This window comes from Amphibalanus amphitrite, unplaced genomic scaffold (assembly GCF_019059575.1).
Source record: "Amphibalanus amphitrite isolate SeventyFive unplaced genomic scaffold, NRLGWU_Aamphi_draft 000270F_arrow, whole genome shotgun sequence".
NCBI lineage: Eukaryota > Metazoa > Arthropoda > Thecostraca > Balanomorpha > Balanidae > Amphibalanus > Amphibalanus amphitrite.
The window spans coordinates 188,369-205,564 of NW_024881765.1; the positions used below are offsets into that span (position 1 = coordinate 188,369).

Consider the following 17,196-nt stretch of genomic DNA (forward strand, 5'->3'; position numbering starts at 1 on the left):
GAAAGAGACATAAAAAAGACCCAAGCTACAGGACAAAGATAAGTATTGAGATGAGAATCCATACAAAGCCCCTAGGCACATGGAGGCAACGAACAGCACAATTGACGCGAGTTTCTGCGTGAACGGTCTCTGCTGATAGCTTCCATACTGATAACCGGCCTTGAGCAGCCCGGAGTGCACAACACAGCAAGTGGTGACTGGGTCACGTTTGGCGTCGAAGAGCCGCGTGGGGGAGAGGGGGCGTGGCGTGGCAGTGGCTCTCCCCAGCCGTGACCGTCTCTCTGGGCCGGCACTATATAACGGCGGCCCGCGGTCGGTGGCGGCACAGCTGCACTCAGCGGCCCAAACAGCCGTCCAAAGCAGCTCCAGCATGGCCTTCAGACAGGTGAGCCGGCACCGCAAAAACATTTCGCGCCAGGCTCCCATTGATACTTTATCATCTAGCCTGGCTCTATTTCCGCTACGTCAACGTAACGGCAAATCCAGCACTGAGAACTAATCAATAATGTGTTTTCATTCAGTACCAGGGATCTTACTGCATCTTTACTTCTAAATAAAGCGTACATTTTCCCCAAATCCAAATAACTCCGCCATACCTAATAGCCCTCAAAGCACCACCAAAAGCATCCTCTTACAACGCCGTGCTCCTTCTCAGGTGTGCACGGTGGCCCTCCTGGCCGGCCTTTGCCTGGCCGACGGAGGAGGACATGGCGGAGGAGGGTTCTCCGGAGGCGGAGGACATGGCGGAGGAGGATTCTCCGGAGGCGGAGGACATGGTGGAGGAGGATTCTCCGGAGGTGGAGGACATGGCGGAGGAGGCGGCGGTGGATACAGCAGTGGAGGCGGCGGAGGCGGCGGTGGATATGGTGGTGGCTCCAGCGTCTCTTCGGGTTACGGAGCTCCCAGCAAGGGAAGCGGAGGCGGCGGTGGATATGGTGGTGGCTCCAGCGTCTCTTCAGGCTACGGAGCTCCCAGCGTCTCTTCAGGTTACGGAGCTCCCAGCAAGGGAAGCGGAGGCGGCGGTGGATATGGCGGTGGCTCCAGCGTCTCTTCAGGCTATGGAGCTCCCAGCAAGGGAAGCGGAGGCGGCGGTGGATATGGTGGTGGCTCCAGCGTCTCTTCGGGTTACGGAGCTCCCAGCGTCTCTTCAGGTTACGGAGCTCCCAGCAAGGGAAGCGGAGGCGGCGGTGGATATGGCGGTGGCTCCAGCGTCTCTTCAGGCTATGGAGCTCCCAGCAAGGGAAGCGGAGGCGGCGGTGGATATGGTGGTGGCTCCAGCGTCTCTTCGGGTTACGGAGCTCCCAGCGTCTCTTCAGGTTACGGAGCTCCCAGCAAGGGAAGCGGAGGCGGCGGTGGATATGGTGGTGGCTCCAGCGTCTCTTCGGGTTACGGAGCTCCCAGCAAGGGAAGCGGAGGCGGCGGTGGATATGGTGGTGGCTCCAGCGTCTCTTCAGGCTACGGAGCTCCCAGCGTCTCTTCAGGCTACGGAGCCCCCAGCAAAGGAAGCGGAGGCGGCGGTGGATATAGTGGTGGCTCCAGCGTCTCTTCAGGGTACGGAGCTCCCAGCAAGGGAAGCGGAGGCGGCGGTGGATATGGCGGTGGCTCCAGCGTCTCTTCAGGCTATGGAGCTCCCAGCAAGGGAAGCGGAGGCGGCGGTGGATATGGTGGTGGCTCCAGCGTCTCTTCGGGTTACGGAGCTCCCAGCGTCTCTTCAGGTTACGGAGCTCCCAGCAAGGGAAGCGGAGGCGGCGGCGGATACAGCAGTGGAGGAAGCGGAGGCGGCGGTGGATATGGTGGTGGCTCCAGCGTCTCTTCGGGTTACGGAGCTCCCAGCAAGGGAAGCGGAGGCGGCGGTGGATATGGTGGTGGCTCCAGCGTCTCTTCAGGCTACGGAGCTCCCAGCGTCTCTTCAGGTTACGGAGCTCCCAGCAAGGGAAGCGGAGGCGGCGGTGGATATGGCGGTGGCTCCAGCGTCTCTTCAGGCTATGGAGCTCCCAGCAAGGGAAGCGGAGGCGGCGGTGGATATGGTGGTGGCTCCAGCGTCTCTTCGGGTTACGGAGCTCCCAGCGTCTCTTCAGGTTACGGAGCTCCCAGCAAGGGAAGCGGAGGCGGCGGTGGATACAGCAGTGGAGGAGGCGGAGGCGGCGGTGGATATGGTGGTGGCTCCAGCGTCTCTTCAGGTTACGGAGCTCCCAGCAAGGGAAGCGGAGGCGGCGGTGGATACAGCAGTGGAGGAAGCGGAGGCGGCGGTGGATATGGTGGTGGCTCCAGCGTCTCTTCGGGTTACGGAGCTCCCAGCAAGGGAAGCGGAGGCGGCGGTGGATATGGTGGTGGCTCCAGCGTCTCTTCAGGCTACGGAGCTCCCAGCGTCTCTTCAGGTTACGGAGCTCCCAGCAAGGGAAGCGGAGGCGGCGGTGGATATGGCGGTGGCTCCAGCGTCTCTTCAGGCTATGGAGCTCCCAGCAAGGGAAGCGGAGGCGGCGGTGGATATGGCGGAGGCTCTAGCGTCTCTTCGGGTTACGGAGCTCCCAGCGTCTCTTCAGGCTACGGAGCTCCCAGTAAGGGAAGCGGAGGCGGCGGTGGATATGGTGGTGGCTCTAGCGTCTCTTCAGGCTATGGAGCTCCCAGCGTCTCTTCAGGTTACGGAGCTCCCAGCAAAGGAAGCGGAGGCGGCGGTGGATATGGCGGCGGCCCCAGCGTCTCTTCAGGTTACGGAGCTCCCAGCGTCTCATCAGGTTACGGAGCTCCCAGCAAGGGAAGCGGAGGCGGCGGCGGCTACAGCAGTGGAGGAGGCGGAGGCTCCAGTTACGGAAGCATCCCAAGCTCCAGTGGCGGTGGAGGAAAGTACGAGCCAAGGAGGTCATCATCTCACTACTCTGGATAATTTTGCCTACACTATGGTGAGCTCCAGGTCATGGATGAGGAAGGCTCCTAAGGTATTAAGCATTTCGCAAAACCTGCTGACTCTTGTCGGCGGATGCAGTTATCAGATAACCGTCAACACCGGCGGAACATAAATGGGCGCTTATGAGACGCATCAAACCGGAGTACCTTTCATACCTTCAGGGAGTGTGTTTTGTCTTTCATGTGTATACTATATCTTGTTCGGTTACTGGTTAGCGCAAAAATGCAAGGAGCGTAAAAAGTGATGTCGGACTACTTGACTCGATAGCTACAGCTGAGGTGCTCAGTCCCGGTCAGTTATGCATGAGGGATGTTTTGCATGGTGCGTAATTTGTAAATAAACATGTTTACAGTAGAACAGTGACGAAAAGGTATGTGTTTACGCTGCACTGAACAATCAATGAGCATAGCTAGGTGTGCACAAGATGCGCACAGAGATGACCACCTAGAACAAGTCAAGTAGGGAAGGAGACTGTCTGAGGCTCGTCGAATGGTCCACTCGGAAATCATCCACCGTTCCCTCTGTCACAACAAAGGAAAGCTGTCGTCCACTTTCTCCTTTCATTCGACGCGACTTTCAGCAATGAAAACGGCATCCGCGTATAAGACAATGCTGTCATCGTTTCGGTATGCGCTGCTGTAGCTCGGAAATGCCTGGTTTTGTGACACAACAATTACAGCTTTAGGACCCGGCGTGCGCTGCTTTGTAAACACATCTGATACGCAGGTGTCATGAACAAACACATCAAACCGCTATCGAGTCGGCCAAGCTAACGTGCGCGCGCGACCATGGATAAAACGTGCTTTTCAGTTCCGGGGAAAGCACCACGCTCAAATAAAACAGTGATACAATAGCATAGCATAGAGACAGGCCCAAGCATCAGTCGAATCGCCAATTCCCCACACAAGATCTAGGTATCCGGATCCGGCCGTATCTCAGCAGCCAGGTACTTTGTAGAGTAGCTACCGGTGGAGCCAGAGTATATAGAAACAACGCGAAGCCAGCCATCCGGGACGGACACTCTCAGAGAGCGGCGACACCCCACGACACGGCAGCGAGGGTGGAACGGGGCGGGGCGGGGCTGCTCCCGAAGGTAGGTAGGTGGCGGCGCGGATGGAGATAGATGAAAGTACCCAGATTGCATGCTATATTTCCGCCATGAAGTGGGTTATTAGCAGTAATGCACAATACTAAATCACGCCCCGTGCCCACATCTATTGAAATTATCATGCGATGGAAGGGCACGCGAGCTAGTCTGTTAACGAGGAAAAGGTGACGAATTTCTAGTGTAAACTGGTGGACGCGTCGGCGTAGGAAATGTTTCCGGAAAATGGACAGTGGACACTCTATCTAAAAACGATTAGGTTGAAGACTAAAGAATGGAACATAGGAAGCATCCTTTCCAATACTTGTGGATGAAGTTATTACGAAGTTAGGTTTAACTCCAACTTTTCAAGATAAATATCTTTAAAGCGAATCCCAAATGCAGGATGCCGATTGTGCAGTTTGGAAAAAATAAGAACTTAATTTCTTTCCATGAATTGTCTTCTTTAGAACAAAATGGATATGAAAAAGACGTCTCTGTACAATGTAATTATATATTTCGATAATTAAATTAGAAGGCTTAAAGCGCCGCCAGTAAAACGGTGGCCGACACAACATGGCGCCCGTCGGCCGGCCCGGTCGGGCTCGGCGACGGGCGCAACCTCACAACCACAAACACACACGGCACACGGGCGGTAACGGCAGGTGACCGCGGTAATATCGTCCTCTGGGCGGCGGCGGCGGCTGGGCCGGGCCACTGTCTGTGAGCGGTGTTAGCGGGTTAGCCGCTGAGGCAGGCGGACGGCGGACGGCCGCACCGGGCGGCCCACACTGGAATGGCGCCGAGCGCGAGACGGCCGGCCGGCTCAGATCGGAGCTCTGCGGGGCAGCATGGAGTGACGTCTCCGGGCAGAGCGCAGAGCTGAACACGCTCCTCAGTCGGATAGAGCTATCGGGCAGTCCGGTTGAGCTGAGCTCTCATGCTGAGCCGGCCCTTTGGAATGCAGCGGCGGTCGGCGGTCGACTAGTATTCGTCGTCGCCTGGAGGTGGCGGGACCTCCTCCTCGTCGTCTGGCACGGCGAAACCGTCCTGGGGAGGGTATAATACGGGCCTTAAAAAACGTCCCGGGGAAACCGCACTGTGGATAGAACACACAACACGACAGGTGTGGAAAGGCTCTTAGTAACTGCACCACACACTGATCACCAAACGGTCCTGAATGTGGAACTACAGAGTTAAACGCGCTAAGTTTCGAGATCCTCCTAGCGGGAATTCGCCACCAACGACGCGAACACATTGTGAACTGTATTAATCCTACCCTAAATTTGAGACAATTTCAGTTTTCAAGCGTCATTTCAGCTGATAGTTTGTCAGGTAACTGCCTCGGCTCCCTTGCGTCATAAATGCCGGAGAATCATTCGCCCGGGTACGTACCGCTGTGGCGTACAATATGGCGAGGATCCTCTGGATGAGGTCGCTGTTGGTGCCTTCTTCCTCTTGGCAGATGACTTCAATGTCCCTCAGTTTGCCGAAGTAAAAGTCTCGCTCCTTTTCCAAGTCCTCCAAGGTCAGTTGCATCGTCTGGACTTGTGTTGTCAGCTCGTCCACCTGGAAACAATGCAAAATTGCTGAGCTGCCAGAGAGGTTAAAGACCTCGAAAGCCCGTTACCCCCGGGACAAGTACCAGACACAAATGGATAAAACGGAAAAGGGCAAACTCAAACAGTCGTTAATAATAACCTGCACAATACTGCATTCTTCAAGCTCCTAGACAACTTTGTGTAATTCGTAAAGAGACATCCGCCTTACGCAAAAAACGCCCTGTTTTAAACACAAACGCGAAAACCGCATCTTGGAGGGCCTGAAGGCATCGCCCACACGCCGCATCCGCCAATAGAGACTCACCAAACCTGTTGTAAGTATTGCCCTGATTATACCTATCCTCCTATCCCTAGCTCCGCTATCCCGGCCCAGTACCAGTACCTCTCCGTCCCTCTAGCGTCACCCCAACCCTCTAGCGTCACCCACCTCCGCCTGTCGGCTGTCACCGGCGGCTGACCTGGCGGCAGGGGCCGCGCGAGGCGCTGCAGGTCGAGCAGCCGGCGCCGACCGGGCCGCCGGGGCCGCTGCTGCGGAACGACAATCGGTCACAGACAGGGAGAGGGCGAGACGGCACGCGAGACAGGCATCAAATTCAGGCAGCGGGTCTGACTTGCCACGCAAGCACTGCAGCGCTTGGTAGCTGTAGGTATGGTGACTAGGTATGGAAAATAGAAACAAACAGAGCGAATGTGAAGGACCAAATTTTAATTTAATTCATTTTAGGTAATGGCCACAATGGTGTAAAATCCATTTCGATGGTTTTTATCCAGAACACAATGCGGCTAATTGGTGCTGGGCAAACACGCATCAGCACGTGCACACAAAACATATGCAAATATACTACCTGGCAGTGTCTACAAAATGTGATTGCAAGAAGAACAAGCATGCATAATGCATATTAGCTCCAAATCTATAAACATGTTGAGAGAACGGCCAATACCAAGGTACCTTACCAAAACTAAAAAGAAAAATACAAGGAATTAACTACGAATAACACATTTCAAATATGCCACCCGAGTCACTGACAACCTGACTGCAAACGCCAAAAACAGAATGCATATTGCCCAAAGATACTGAGACCCCATACCTAGATGAACACTGATAAACGGTTGAACACATTTATACACAAGAAGTGAACATATTGAGGAGCCACTAATCAACGTTTTGAAATACAGAACAACTTGCAAGACGCCCAGCACAAACACACCATTCCATCATCAATTAATTAATTCAACTTGTGCCATGTGCCAAAGAAGAAGCGTAGGAATATGAGAAAGCCTCCGCAGAATGCGTTGGTAGTTAGGCCCGGCGGCAGTCGGTAAGAGGCGGGTGGCGGACAGGGCAGCGACAGGACAGGACAGCGTACGAAGCGCAGTGTACAGCACTAGCCGGCAGACCCAGCTATAGGACTGGTTGTCAAAGTCCCTCACCCTTCCCAGCAGCATTAGTTAAAAGCAGTTAGCGCTACATGAAATGGCGCGCTAAAAGGGCTTATCGAGAACGAGAGACGCTGATAGATGAGTCAGGGGGTAAGCTCATATGATGATCTATGGACAACTCTACGCCATTTACGCCAGACTTGTCGCATTTCAAGCAGAATCCGTTTCATAAAGCTGAAGAGCGGTATTAGTTACACCGACGTATATGAAACGAGGCCCTGGCATTGCGTGCCAGGGCCTCGTTTCGTGTGACCGCTGACTAGCCTGCTTCTACCCCATGGCGAATGCATGCACCGTGGTGTAAATTCACTCACCGCTGACCACGGGAGCTCCTGCTATCAAAACCAATATATTGATGAGCCGGAAAGTCAACTTCTCACGGCAAGGCCGCTCCCTAAATGAGCGAAACAACGAGAGCATCTCAGTCTCTCTCTCTCTCTCTCTCTCTCTCTCTCTCTCTCTCTCTCTCTCTCTCTCTCTCTCTCTCTCTCTCTCTCTCTCTCTCTCTCTCTCTCTCTCTCTCTCTCTCTCTCTCTCTCTCTCTCTCTCTCTCTCTCTCTCTCTCTCTCTCTCTCTCTCTCTCTCTCTCTCTCTCTCTCTCTCTCTCTCTCTCTCTCTCTCTCTCTCTCTCTCTCTCTCTCTCTCTCTCTCTCTCTCTCTCTCTCTCTCTCTCTCTCTCTCTCTCTCTCTCTCTCTCTCTCTCTCTCTCTCTCTCTCTCTCTCTCTCTCTCTCTCTCTCTCTCTCTCTCTCTCTCTCTCTCTCTCTCTCTCTCTCTCTCTCTCTCTCTCTCTCTCTCTCTCTCTCTCTCTCTCTCTCTCTCTCTCTCTCTCTCTCTCTCTCTCTCTCTCTCTCTCTCTCTCTCTCTCTCTCTCTCTCTCTCTCTCTCTCTCTCTCTCTCTCTCTCTCTCTCTCTCTCTCTCTCTCTCTCTCTCTCTCTCTCTCTCTCTCTCTCTCTCTCTCTCTCTCTCTCTCTCTCTCCTAAGGCAGTGCGACTTAAAGCCTCGCGGATTGTTGAGACAGCTATCACAAGCCCGTGGGCCGTGAGGCCTACAGGTAGAGAACGCCCTCCACCAAAGCACCACTAAAATAACGTCAGCTAGCAAACTCAGATATACCGAGAACAATTATTTGTCGGCACACTACTATGCCGGCTATGCGCCGTCCCAACTTCACCAGTGGCTCTCTGACGCCCTCTTCCCTCTCTATCAGCCGCAGAGATAACGTCGGCCGACCGACTACCTCTGCCGGACTACATCCCAAAGTTTGTCTACGTTTCTGACCGGACGCTGAGCCGGTGGATCTCGAGGAGCCGGTTCGGGCTACGTTGGCTCGCTGCTGGCTCCACAGGCGACCCATCACAGAGCCGCCCCTCGCCGACAGCGCGTCGTACTCGGCTGCCGCCTGTGCGCCCCCGTTGGCTTCGAAGAACCGATGGAACCACTGGCAAAACTCAAAGTTGTCTTGGAACTTGCCCCGCACCAGCTGTTTGATGCTCACCACCTATCGCGAACAGGGTCAGCGGGGTGAGAGAGTGCGTGAGCGGGGACAGAGCGGTGTCAGGGTGTCAGTGATGTCTGGCTACTGAGTGCGCGTGCCGGCAGTGCCCAGCATGCAGCGAGCGCGCGCGCGCGGCGCGCCCGGTCCCGACATGCACGTTAGCGTGCGGCACGCGGGGGCGCCGGTCCGGTTACCGGGTCTGTGAGGGGCGCGCGCCGCCGGCCGCGCCATCTGACTGCGCCGTGGCGCGCCGCCGCCGCCGCCGCCGCCGCCGCCGCCCAGCGGCAGGCCGCCGCGCGCCTCCAGCGCCTGGTACTCGCTGCCGTCGTAGTTGGAGTCAAAGAAGCGTTTGAACCACTGCAGGAACTCAAAGTTGTCTTGGAACTTGCCCTTGATCAGCTTGTCAACGGGGATGACCTGTAATAGGGGACCAGGGCGCTGAGGATGTCGACCAGAGCTCACGGCGGAACCAAATAATGCTACGACGAACTGACTAAATCAGCGCCTACGGGAGAAATAAGGAATGTCCCCCATATAAAACGAGCCCGTAACGTAATGCATTATGCAAACGTGTTCAGTGAAACACTTCGATTTACTACTGCAGAAGTATTGTAATAACTGAAGGCTAACAAATATAAACGATTGAACCCCACAGCCCCATAATCCACTCTATAACTACAACCCTTGCCGGGTGCAAGATAAGATAAAACCGAGTCATTAAAATGTACGCTAGGTCCCCGTCAAATACAACGTAAAGGGTGCGGTGCGCAAGCGAATCGTGACTGAAATTGATTTTTTTTTTTATAAATTTAGTCCGAACCTTTTGATAGGAAGGATTCACAAGGACAAAGCCACCGCTAAGCGAAGCTTGTTGCGGTGACCCTGCCCTCTACCCTCCGGTCGCGCAATTCCGGTACTATGGCAGAATTTAGAGTCCAAAGTTTAACGTGCGCACATAGCCGCGCACGGCCGGTCCCCTCACTGACTTCGCCTGGCTACGGCCTGCCACCAACCGCAACCATACCTGTCAGGAGGCCCATAAATGTCAAGCGCCCGTCGCGCTTCGAACCCGGACTGTTATAACCGGGAACGCGTGCTCTCACCACGCGGAGTCCAACGCTCTACCAACTGAGCTACGGGACCGGCGTAGCGGCGATACAACAATTGTCCAAACGCGACGGATGCGTGAGCCACCTGAACAAATGTGTCATATTTCATAACTGCATTCAAGAACGTTTATTCCCTTTAGCATCAAAACTCATAAGCCTGACAAACCACTTGACGAAAACCCCGTCACCTCTCCGCTATTGGTAGCTTTGTAATCTCCCAGTACTCAACACCCACCTACCCACCCCTTCCCCTGCCGTAGCTGGTCGGACTCTCGCACTGCACACGGGCCGCGCCGCTGTGGCCAATACCAGGGGTGAGAGGTCGGCACTGCAGACTCCGAGTGGCGCACTGACAGACGACCATCGAGGTCAAGACGGGGGGGGGGGGGGGGGTGCGACAAAGGGTGGGAGGTGGAGACGGGAGTGTCTGACGCCCCATCAGGGACACCCCATCGCCTCACAGTGTGAGAGGAGAGGACGGCACGCCGCGCGAAATGTGGCCTTGTCTGAGGATGTCGGGCTTTGGGGAGTGACTGGACAGTAAGCGTCACCTAACCGGCCGTCAATATTGGCCGTACTTACTAACGAAGGCCACCGTCGCAATCAAAATATTACGCTGATCGAATGGTCTAGTTGAAGACCAGCCGAGAGGTATCTGGCATCGGGACCAAAAGATGTGCGTTAAATTAGAGCAAACTTCAGGCGCGCTACCAGCCATTATTGCTCATTATGTGAACAGCTTCATACGCAAAGTTAGGTACAGCGCGTAAAACTTTTGTTCAGCAATGCACTACTTTCAAGATATGGTAAGAGACATCCTTTAACTTCTTTCGAATCACTTGGTTTGATCGCCTATCACCAAAACTTTCGGTGAGAGATCACTCAGGGCTGCGGAGTCGGAGTCGGAGTCGGAGTCGGTCGGAGTCGACAGTTGTGACCGGAGTCGGAGTCGGAGTCGGAGTGGATTTTAGAAACCCGAGCCGGAGTCGGAGTCGGAGTCACCGAAAATCTGTCGACTCCGCAGCCCTGCTAGGTCTGCGGAGTCGGAGTCGGGAGTTGGAGTCGGTAGGAGTCGACAATTCTGCCCGGAGTCGGAGTCGGAGTCGGAGCTGGTTTTTGAAAGCCGGAGTCGGAGTCGGAGTCGGAGTCGCCGAAAATCCATCGACTCCGCAGCCCTGGATCACATACATAATACCTATTCCAAATGGAAATTAAAAGCAAGGTAAGGTTTGATGCAACATATAGTATTTATGGTGGCATTGCAAGCATGGACAATACTGATTTGCAGCAAGCAGAAACCCTGCCACTAAGGGGGTCTACTTACCACACGGGGCTGTTTCGTGACAGTGTCCCGCCTGTTATACTCAGCCCCACCCCGTTTTCGTCCCGGCTGGCCAGCTCTGCCGGGCATGCCGACAGAGCCTGGGGAGGCAATCCGCCCAGCCAGCCCAGCGCAGCGCCAAGCCGCGCAACACAACAGGCAGGCGAGGCGCAGCGGCTCGCAGCATCGCAGTACAGAGCACGGCGTGCGATTATATACAACTCCGAGGGGCGGGCGGCAAAACACACGGCAACTCTGCGGCACAGCGCGGCAAGCAGCCGCGGCCCGCTCACTCACCTTGTCCACACTCATCTTCTTGAAGGAGGCCTGCAGAGTTTTGAAGTTTTGGATGTACTCGTGCTCGAGATTTGTTTGGAATTTAACCTTCTTCATCAAGACGGATCCTGAAACATAAAGCGTTGCATGAAGCAGCGTGTTCGTATGACACTCGCTGTATCGTAAGTCGATGCAGAAAGATAGGTAGCTAGAGGTCGCATTGGTCACGTCTGTGACGTTTACAATTTACATCGAGTATACTCGATTGTAATAAACGAAAACTACGAGCTCAGTACGAAACAGTCGATATGTGACTAAAAAAGCAGCATGATGCAAGTAGCCACAGTTCATTCCAGGAAACAGACAGCGATGCAATCTGACTCCACCCAGCAACAAAGCATTGTAAAAATAATCGTGGGACAATCCAGAACACCGGTGCCTGCGAGATGACTGCTGGTGAATCAAAGGTCAGAACCGAGTTCCACAGATGTGAGAGGTCACCCAGTTGAAGGACGATGATTCAGCATGGTAACCAAGTGTTTGCTTTCCATACAAGGGAACAATGGACGTTTCTGGGGCCACGTCGACAACACTGTAGCCTGATTCAAATGTATATTCAAACTGAATTGAATCGCGAAATATTTAGCGCATGGTAAATGTTCCCTGTGTATTGTAAATAACCACTGCAGTGATCTGGGGGTGCGGATTCCATGTTAGCGTCTTGCGAGCTAGTTTCTCAGCAGCCCCAATCAGTCTGATGCGTGGTCAGAAGGTAGCTCGAAGTTCAGCAGAAAACGTATCCGCTACATCTCAAGTACATGTCAGCTTACTTCCAAAGACAATTGTGACCTACACAATTTACAGTTAAGTGCCGATGGTCACTGCAAAACCGACCTCCTCTGCCACTGTCTCACCTGGGAACATCATGTCCATGAACTGGCAGTAGGCAGCGCCCGTGCAGAGTTCCTCAATCTTGCCGAAGTTGGCCTCCAGGCAGTTGTTGACCCAGGCCAGCATGTCGTGTCGACTCATGTTGTCAGTGGTCTGACCGGTGGCGTACACATTCACGGCCATGGCGACTGGACCTGCGAGAGAGCACACAAAGATGAAACAGCAGATCAGCTCCCTGGCGAGGGATGGATTAATAGCTACGTCTGCAGTCAGCAGCGTGCGCTGGTGGGAGCACACACAGAAGGGGAAACCCTCCTGTTCTCCGGGTTTAATCGCGAGACCTGCTGGCCGCTCAGGGCCGCGGTAATGTTTTTGATGCTCACCCCAGTCAGGATACAAAGTTAATAGTCACAGGAAGCTTAGTAGCGGCCCCTGAATATACGATACCAAAATTAACCCTGGCCTGTGGGCGGTGTCTTCCAGCGTCTAGCGTGTCACGGAACGGTTTCGGCCCTGCCGTTGGGCCCCTGATGAGCTACAGCTTCGCGGAAAAAAAACAGCATGTTGGCCGTGACGAGAGGAGGCCGATGATACCCGATTTTAAGGTCATAGGTCATTGACTGACCTTCCAGGTCAGGTGAATGACGCAAGAGTCGGGAAAATCGGATTTGGGACACATTAGAACCTCATAAGGTAAGATTGTTTTCGGGCTGCTGATCACAAATTTCATGATGGTTTTGATCAAAGATGATGTCTTAATGCATTTAGGCCAGGTCGGGTCAAGTCAACCAGAAGACGTAGAACCAGGTTATCATAAAAGGTGTCAACTACACACACAGCTTTGTAACATGATACAAAGGCATCAAAACTACTTCATAAATGTTCAAATGGACCCATCGCTGGTCCCTGTAGTCCACATCAAGGTATACAAAAAACTTGGCAATGATCTGCATTTCCCATGGTGCAGTGCAGATTTTGAGTGGTGGGGCCTAAGCCAGCACTGCGTTGTATCACCCTGATGGTGCAGCCTAGTCAAACGTAATGGCATACATGATACACTTATGTACGGTCAACCAGGGAATATTTACATTATTTGAAGTTTTTTTTTCTCACCAGGAACAAAAGGGTCTTCAAAATTTTAAAGTAATTTTATAACCCTTGCTCAGAGCAGCCTGGTGTAAATTTTGAGCCTGGTTCTTACAGGCTTGTGGCTACCCAGTGCAGGCCATAGAACCAATGAATCATAGGGCTGAGGGCATATTGATATGCCATATAATCAATGAGATTGAGTGAATGCATGTTGAAATGTACCTGCTGGATTTAAATCACAGCAATCCTAAAATCAGCTGCGGCTTGTTGATCCCTGCCATGCTTTGCAGTCTGGGGAATGGCCAATGGAGATGACTGATCACATTCAGAGGGGAAGTCAGACATGCAGCAATTGCAACACATGTAATGTACTGCACAGATTTGATAAATATGAAGATCAACAAAAACTCATCCCCTTAGGTGCAGAGGGGTCTGAAATCTGAGGGGTGTTTACGGACACCGCAAACTGCTGAGTGTGGTATGTGCGGTGTGTGCAGCAGGCATGGGGGTAGGGGATGGGTAGGCAGTTATGAAGTCATGGCTGTGTGCGGTGGAGAGTCTGCTGTGGCCAGTCCCGAGCCCAACCGGCCACAGCGGTCGCTGTGTGCAGTGACGAAAGGCTGTCGTAGGGGTGCAGTGGGTGGAGCTCGGAGGCTGTATATGGTCCGACCGCACACAGGGCCCGTGAAAAGCCCTCTGAATAATGTGAGTAAGGAGAGATTACCGCAAAAGGTCTCGGTCACATAACATAGGCAGGCACCATGCTACCTAGGATATGATTATGATAGACCGAAGAAACTGAAATGAAAAACCATATTTAATTTTTAACAATTCTTAGTTAGAATCCATCAATAAAAAATGACGTTTTGATTGATATTCAATGATAGATCAAACTGATTGTCACCTATAGCAATGCAATAGTTCCAAAATCCAACCTCGACTTACTTTTTGACCTAGCTGGGAAAAATAAATATTATTTGATTGAAAATACTCAAACACTTGAATATGAAGCAACTTGAAAGCTAGAGACACGCCTATTTCCTGAAAATCGTTCGCAGGTGTCGCGCACCGCCAACTTGAACTTCGAGAAAAGCGCCGTTCCAGTTCATTTCAAAACAAAACACGCCCATTCATTTCGTGAGAACAAGGATTTGAGAACAAGTGGTGAGGATTTCCGTAAAACACTTCTGTGAACTAATGACGTCACAGATATCAACCAATGAACGCACGTCAGAGCGTAGTTGTTCGATTGCACAGTGGCCCTTTTTCAGAATTAGCACGCATAAATTCAAAATATTTTTTTCTTCTTTTGAGTAACAAGCAGTCTAATCGTGTGCAAAACATTCCAAACTATCCGATGGTGCCATTTTTACCTCCTAAAAAATAATTATCTTTGGTAAAACTGACCGCAAAATCGAAGTTTGTCGAGAGGCGCGCGGACACCACCGGCGGACCCTAAAAAGTAGGGTGAGATGAACATCAATTTGTAAGGCTTTCGGTGAGAAAATATTAAAAATTAGTGGCATGGCTGTGAAGCTGAGTTTACGTAGAAGCCCTAGAAACCACAATTTTCATTGTATAAACTTAAATAGACCACTTTTGCCGAATATTGTGGACACAATAACAGGACAATTATTAACTGGAGATGGCGGCATACATATGAAGCTTTATGTTAAGTAACACACTCTGGGACATATCGTATTATACATCGTTCGAATCGCCGATCTCTTCTGACCATGTCCACCAAAGGGCATCGCGCCATTTTGCGCCATTTTGCTTCTACGGTGAATAACGTGAGCCAGTTCAGTCCGCGAGCGGCTGTGGCTCCTATTCGATACGACTAAGCTCATTGACCTGGCTCGAAGCTGGTGTCACCTGGTGGGCGCCTAAATGTGGCTTGACTTTTGCCATAAGATGTGCTTATTGAAATGTCATATAGGCATAACGCTGTGCTCAAGAAAAACTGTCCGATTTCTTGTCGCGTTTGATGTCCAAGCCGCACAAGTCCCGTGGTCGGCTTAAGATCTAACGTCAAAAGCGCCTATGTGTTTGTATTGTTCGCGTCGCGCTGACCTTAGTTGCTGCCCGGCCGGGGCCGATTAACGGTGGCTGGCAACAGCTGCAGATGCGGTCACGTGACGCCCTGAGGCGTCCTGGCGGTCAGTGCAGCGCGGTCGGCTGGCGGGCACGCCACACTTGCGTTCGGCAGTGGCGGCGGAAGGTAATTTTGGATGGGGGTGCAAAGTTTTCTCAAGGGGCCCCTCTGGAAGTTGTGGGCCCCCCTTTACTTTTTTTTGAGTGATTATTATTGATTTATGAAAAACGAAGATTTTGGAAAACTATCCCCATCCACACAAGTTCTCTAAAAGGTTTGGAATTGCAGTGCACCTACCTATCTCAAATAATGAACGCATAAAGAAGCAATCAGCTAGTTTTTTATCGGCTAATCTTTTAGTCTAGCCACCACCCGCAGCGTCTCAAACCTCTTTTCTGGATCCGCAGTGGACCATTGAGGGCCCTACGAGACCGTTCCAAGAAGACCGTGTTTAGAAGCCCCTTGGAAACCGACCACATAGAGACTCCTCCAGAGACTTACATGACTCCCCAGACTGAATGAGCCCTCCGATCAGGGTCAGTCCCTTGAAAGTTGCTGAAAGGTTTCAGAAGGCAGTAGGTATAGGCTCGAAAGCCTTTTGAGGGCTCTCAGAAACCGGCATCGGACCCCAAAAAAGCCTGTATGGAGGCCCTCCAAAGCCGGGATGGAGGCCACAGGAGCCGATGTTTATCCTTAAGAGCCGGTATGGAGGACTGAATAGAGGAAAGGGGTCTCAGTGGGGCCTTCAGGGGCAAGCGTTTGAGCCCAAAAAGTATGCGTGGGGTCTTAGAGGCAGGTAGACCCCTGGGGCATGCAAGAGATCCCAGGAGTCCAATATTCGGCATGCGAGTCCTAATATTCGGCTGGCGGCTACCAGAACCAGCATGGGGATTCTTAGAAGCCGCTTAGACCCACATTTCATGGGTCATGAGTCCCAAGAGTCGATGTAGGGGCCATAAAAGCCGGTGTAGGGCCCATGGCCCAATAAGTTCCGACATTGAGACTCTCAGAGGCCGGCGACGGGGCACCAAGAGCAGATAAAGTGCCTCAACAAGCCGACATTGGGCCTGAGAATCAGTGTGGAATTCCAGGAGCCTGCGTGAGCTCTCGGAGACCTTCGTATTTCGTAAGGTCCACAAAGGTCGTTGGGTCCTCTGAATCTGAGCTCTACGGGACCCTCAGAGGCCAGCATGTCTCCTGGCACCTGCCTGCGTTGAGTTGAGACCCTCCGAGACCGTCGTAGGGTTCTTCAGAGGCCAGCGTTGGCCCTTGAAGCCTTCGTTAAGCCCTAGAAGCCGTCAAGAGGGCCCTCAGAGGTCAGCATGGCCCCTGGAGCCTGCCTGCGTCGAGGCCCTCAGAGGCCGTCGTGGGGCCCTCAGACGCCAGCGTGGGCCTTTGGAGCTTGCGTTGGGTCTTAGAGACCATCATGAGGGCCCAGAGAGGTCGTCGTCAGGGCCCTCAGCCCCTCAGGGACCGTCCTGGGTCCTCAGAAGTTGCTGTGATGGCCCTTAGAAGCCTTCGGAAGGATCATCAGAGGTCGTCATGAGGGTTCTTGGCCATAGTGAGGGTCTTCATGGGCCCTCAGACACCTTTGCACGGCTCTCAGAGGCCTTGGTAAGACCGCTAGAGGCTATCGTTAGGGCCCTCAATAGACCGTTGCAGGGCCCTCAGATGCCAGCATAGCCCCTGCAGCCTGGTTGTGCTGGGCCCTCAGAGGCCGTCGCTGGGCCGTCTGAAGCCAAATGGGCCCTCAGACTTGAGTTGGGTCTAGGGCCGTCACGAGGGCCCTCAGAGACCGTCGTAGAGGTCCTCAGAGGCCAGCGGGGCCCCTGGAGTCCTGTGGAACCCTCAGCGGTCGTCATGAGGGCCCTTCGTGGTCGTTATAGGGCCCCAGGGGACATAGGTCGTCCTCAGAAGTTGGTCGTC

At 53.1% G+C, this 17,196-nt stretch overlaps 2 protein-coding genes across 7 annotated transcripts; one reads left to right on the forward strand and one right to left on the reverse strand.

Annotated features, from left to right (window-relative positions):
- The first annotated feature begins 221 nt into the window (after positions 1-221).
- On the forward strand, positions 222-3,274 carry LOC122387003 (glycine-rich cell wall structural protein 1.8-like). The gene is made up of 2 exons (XM_043376785.1): positions 222-385; positions 656-3,274. Exons 1-2 carry the CDS (start codon positions 371-373, stop codon positions 2,882-2,884), a joined length of 2,244 nt encoding a protein of 747 aa, XP_043232720.1. The 5' UTR covers positions 222-370; the 3' UTR covers positions 2,885-3,274.
- Positions 3,275-4,487: 1,213 nt separating this feature from the next.
- LOC122387004 (microtubule-associated protein RP/EB family member 1-like) lies at positions 4,488-14,334 on the reverse strand. 6 transcript variants are annotated; one of them, XM_043376792.1, is made up of 7 exons: positions 14,121-14,334; positions 12,110-12,280; positions 11,217-11,323; positions 8,273-8,492; positions 5,979-6,076; positions 5,385-5,558; positions 4,488-5,039 (listed from the first exon to the last, which is right to left on the reverse strand). In XM_043376792.1, exons 2-7 carry the CDS (start codon positions 12,267-12,269, stop codon positions 4,974-4,976), a joined length of 825 nt encoding a protein of 274 aa, XP_043232727.1. In that variant the 5' UTR covers positions 12,270-12,280; positions 14,121-14,334; the 3' UTR covers positions 4,488-4,973. The 6 variants fall into 6 exon arrangements, with proteins under 6 accessions (XP_043232727.1, XP_043232725.1, XP_043232721.1 ...); XM_043376790.1 differs by having other exon boundaries at positions 5,979-6,079; positions 14,121-14,299; XM_043376786.1 differs by lacking the exon at positions 8,273-8,492 and adding an exon at positions 8,684-8,906 and having other exon boundaries at positions 5,979-6,079; positions 14,121-14,282.
- Between the last annotated feature and the right edge of the window lie 2,862 nt (positions 14,335-17,196).

Coding starts and splice junctions, on each gene's coding strand:
- LOC122387004 (XM_043376786.1), bottom strand. CDS start 12,269: ATGGCCGTGAATGTGTACGCCACCGGTCAGACCACTGACAACATGAGT. Junction 6,080..8,683: donor GCGCGCCCCTCACAGACCCG/GTAACCGGACCG, acceptor GTCGTTCCGCAG/CAGCGGCCCCGGCGGCCCGG. Junction 5,040..5,384: donor CCATATTGTACGCCACAGCG/GTACGTACCCGG, acceptor TACCCTCCCCAG/GACGGTTTCGCCGTGCCAGA.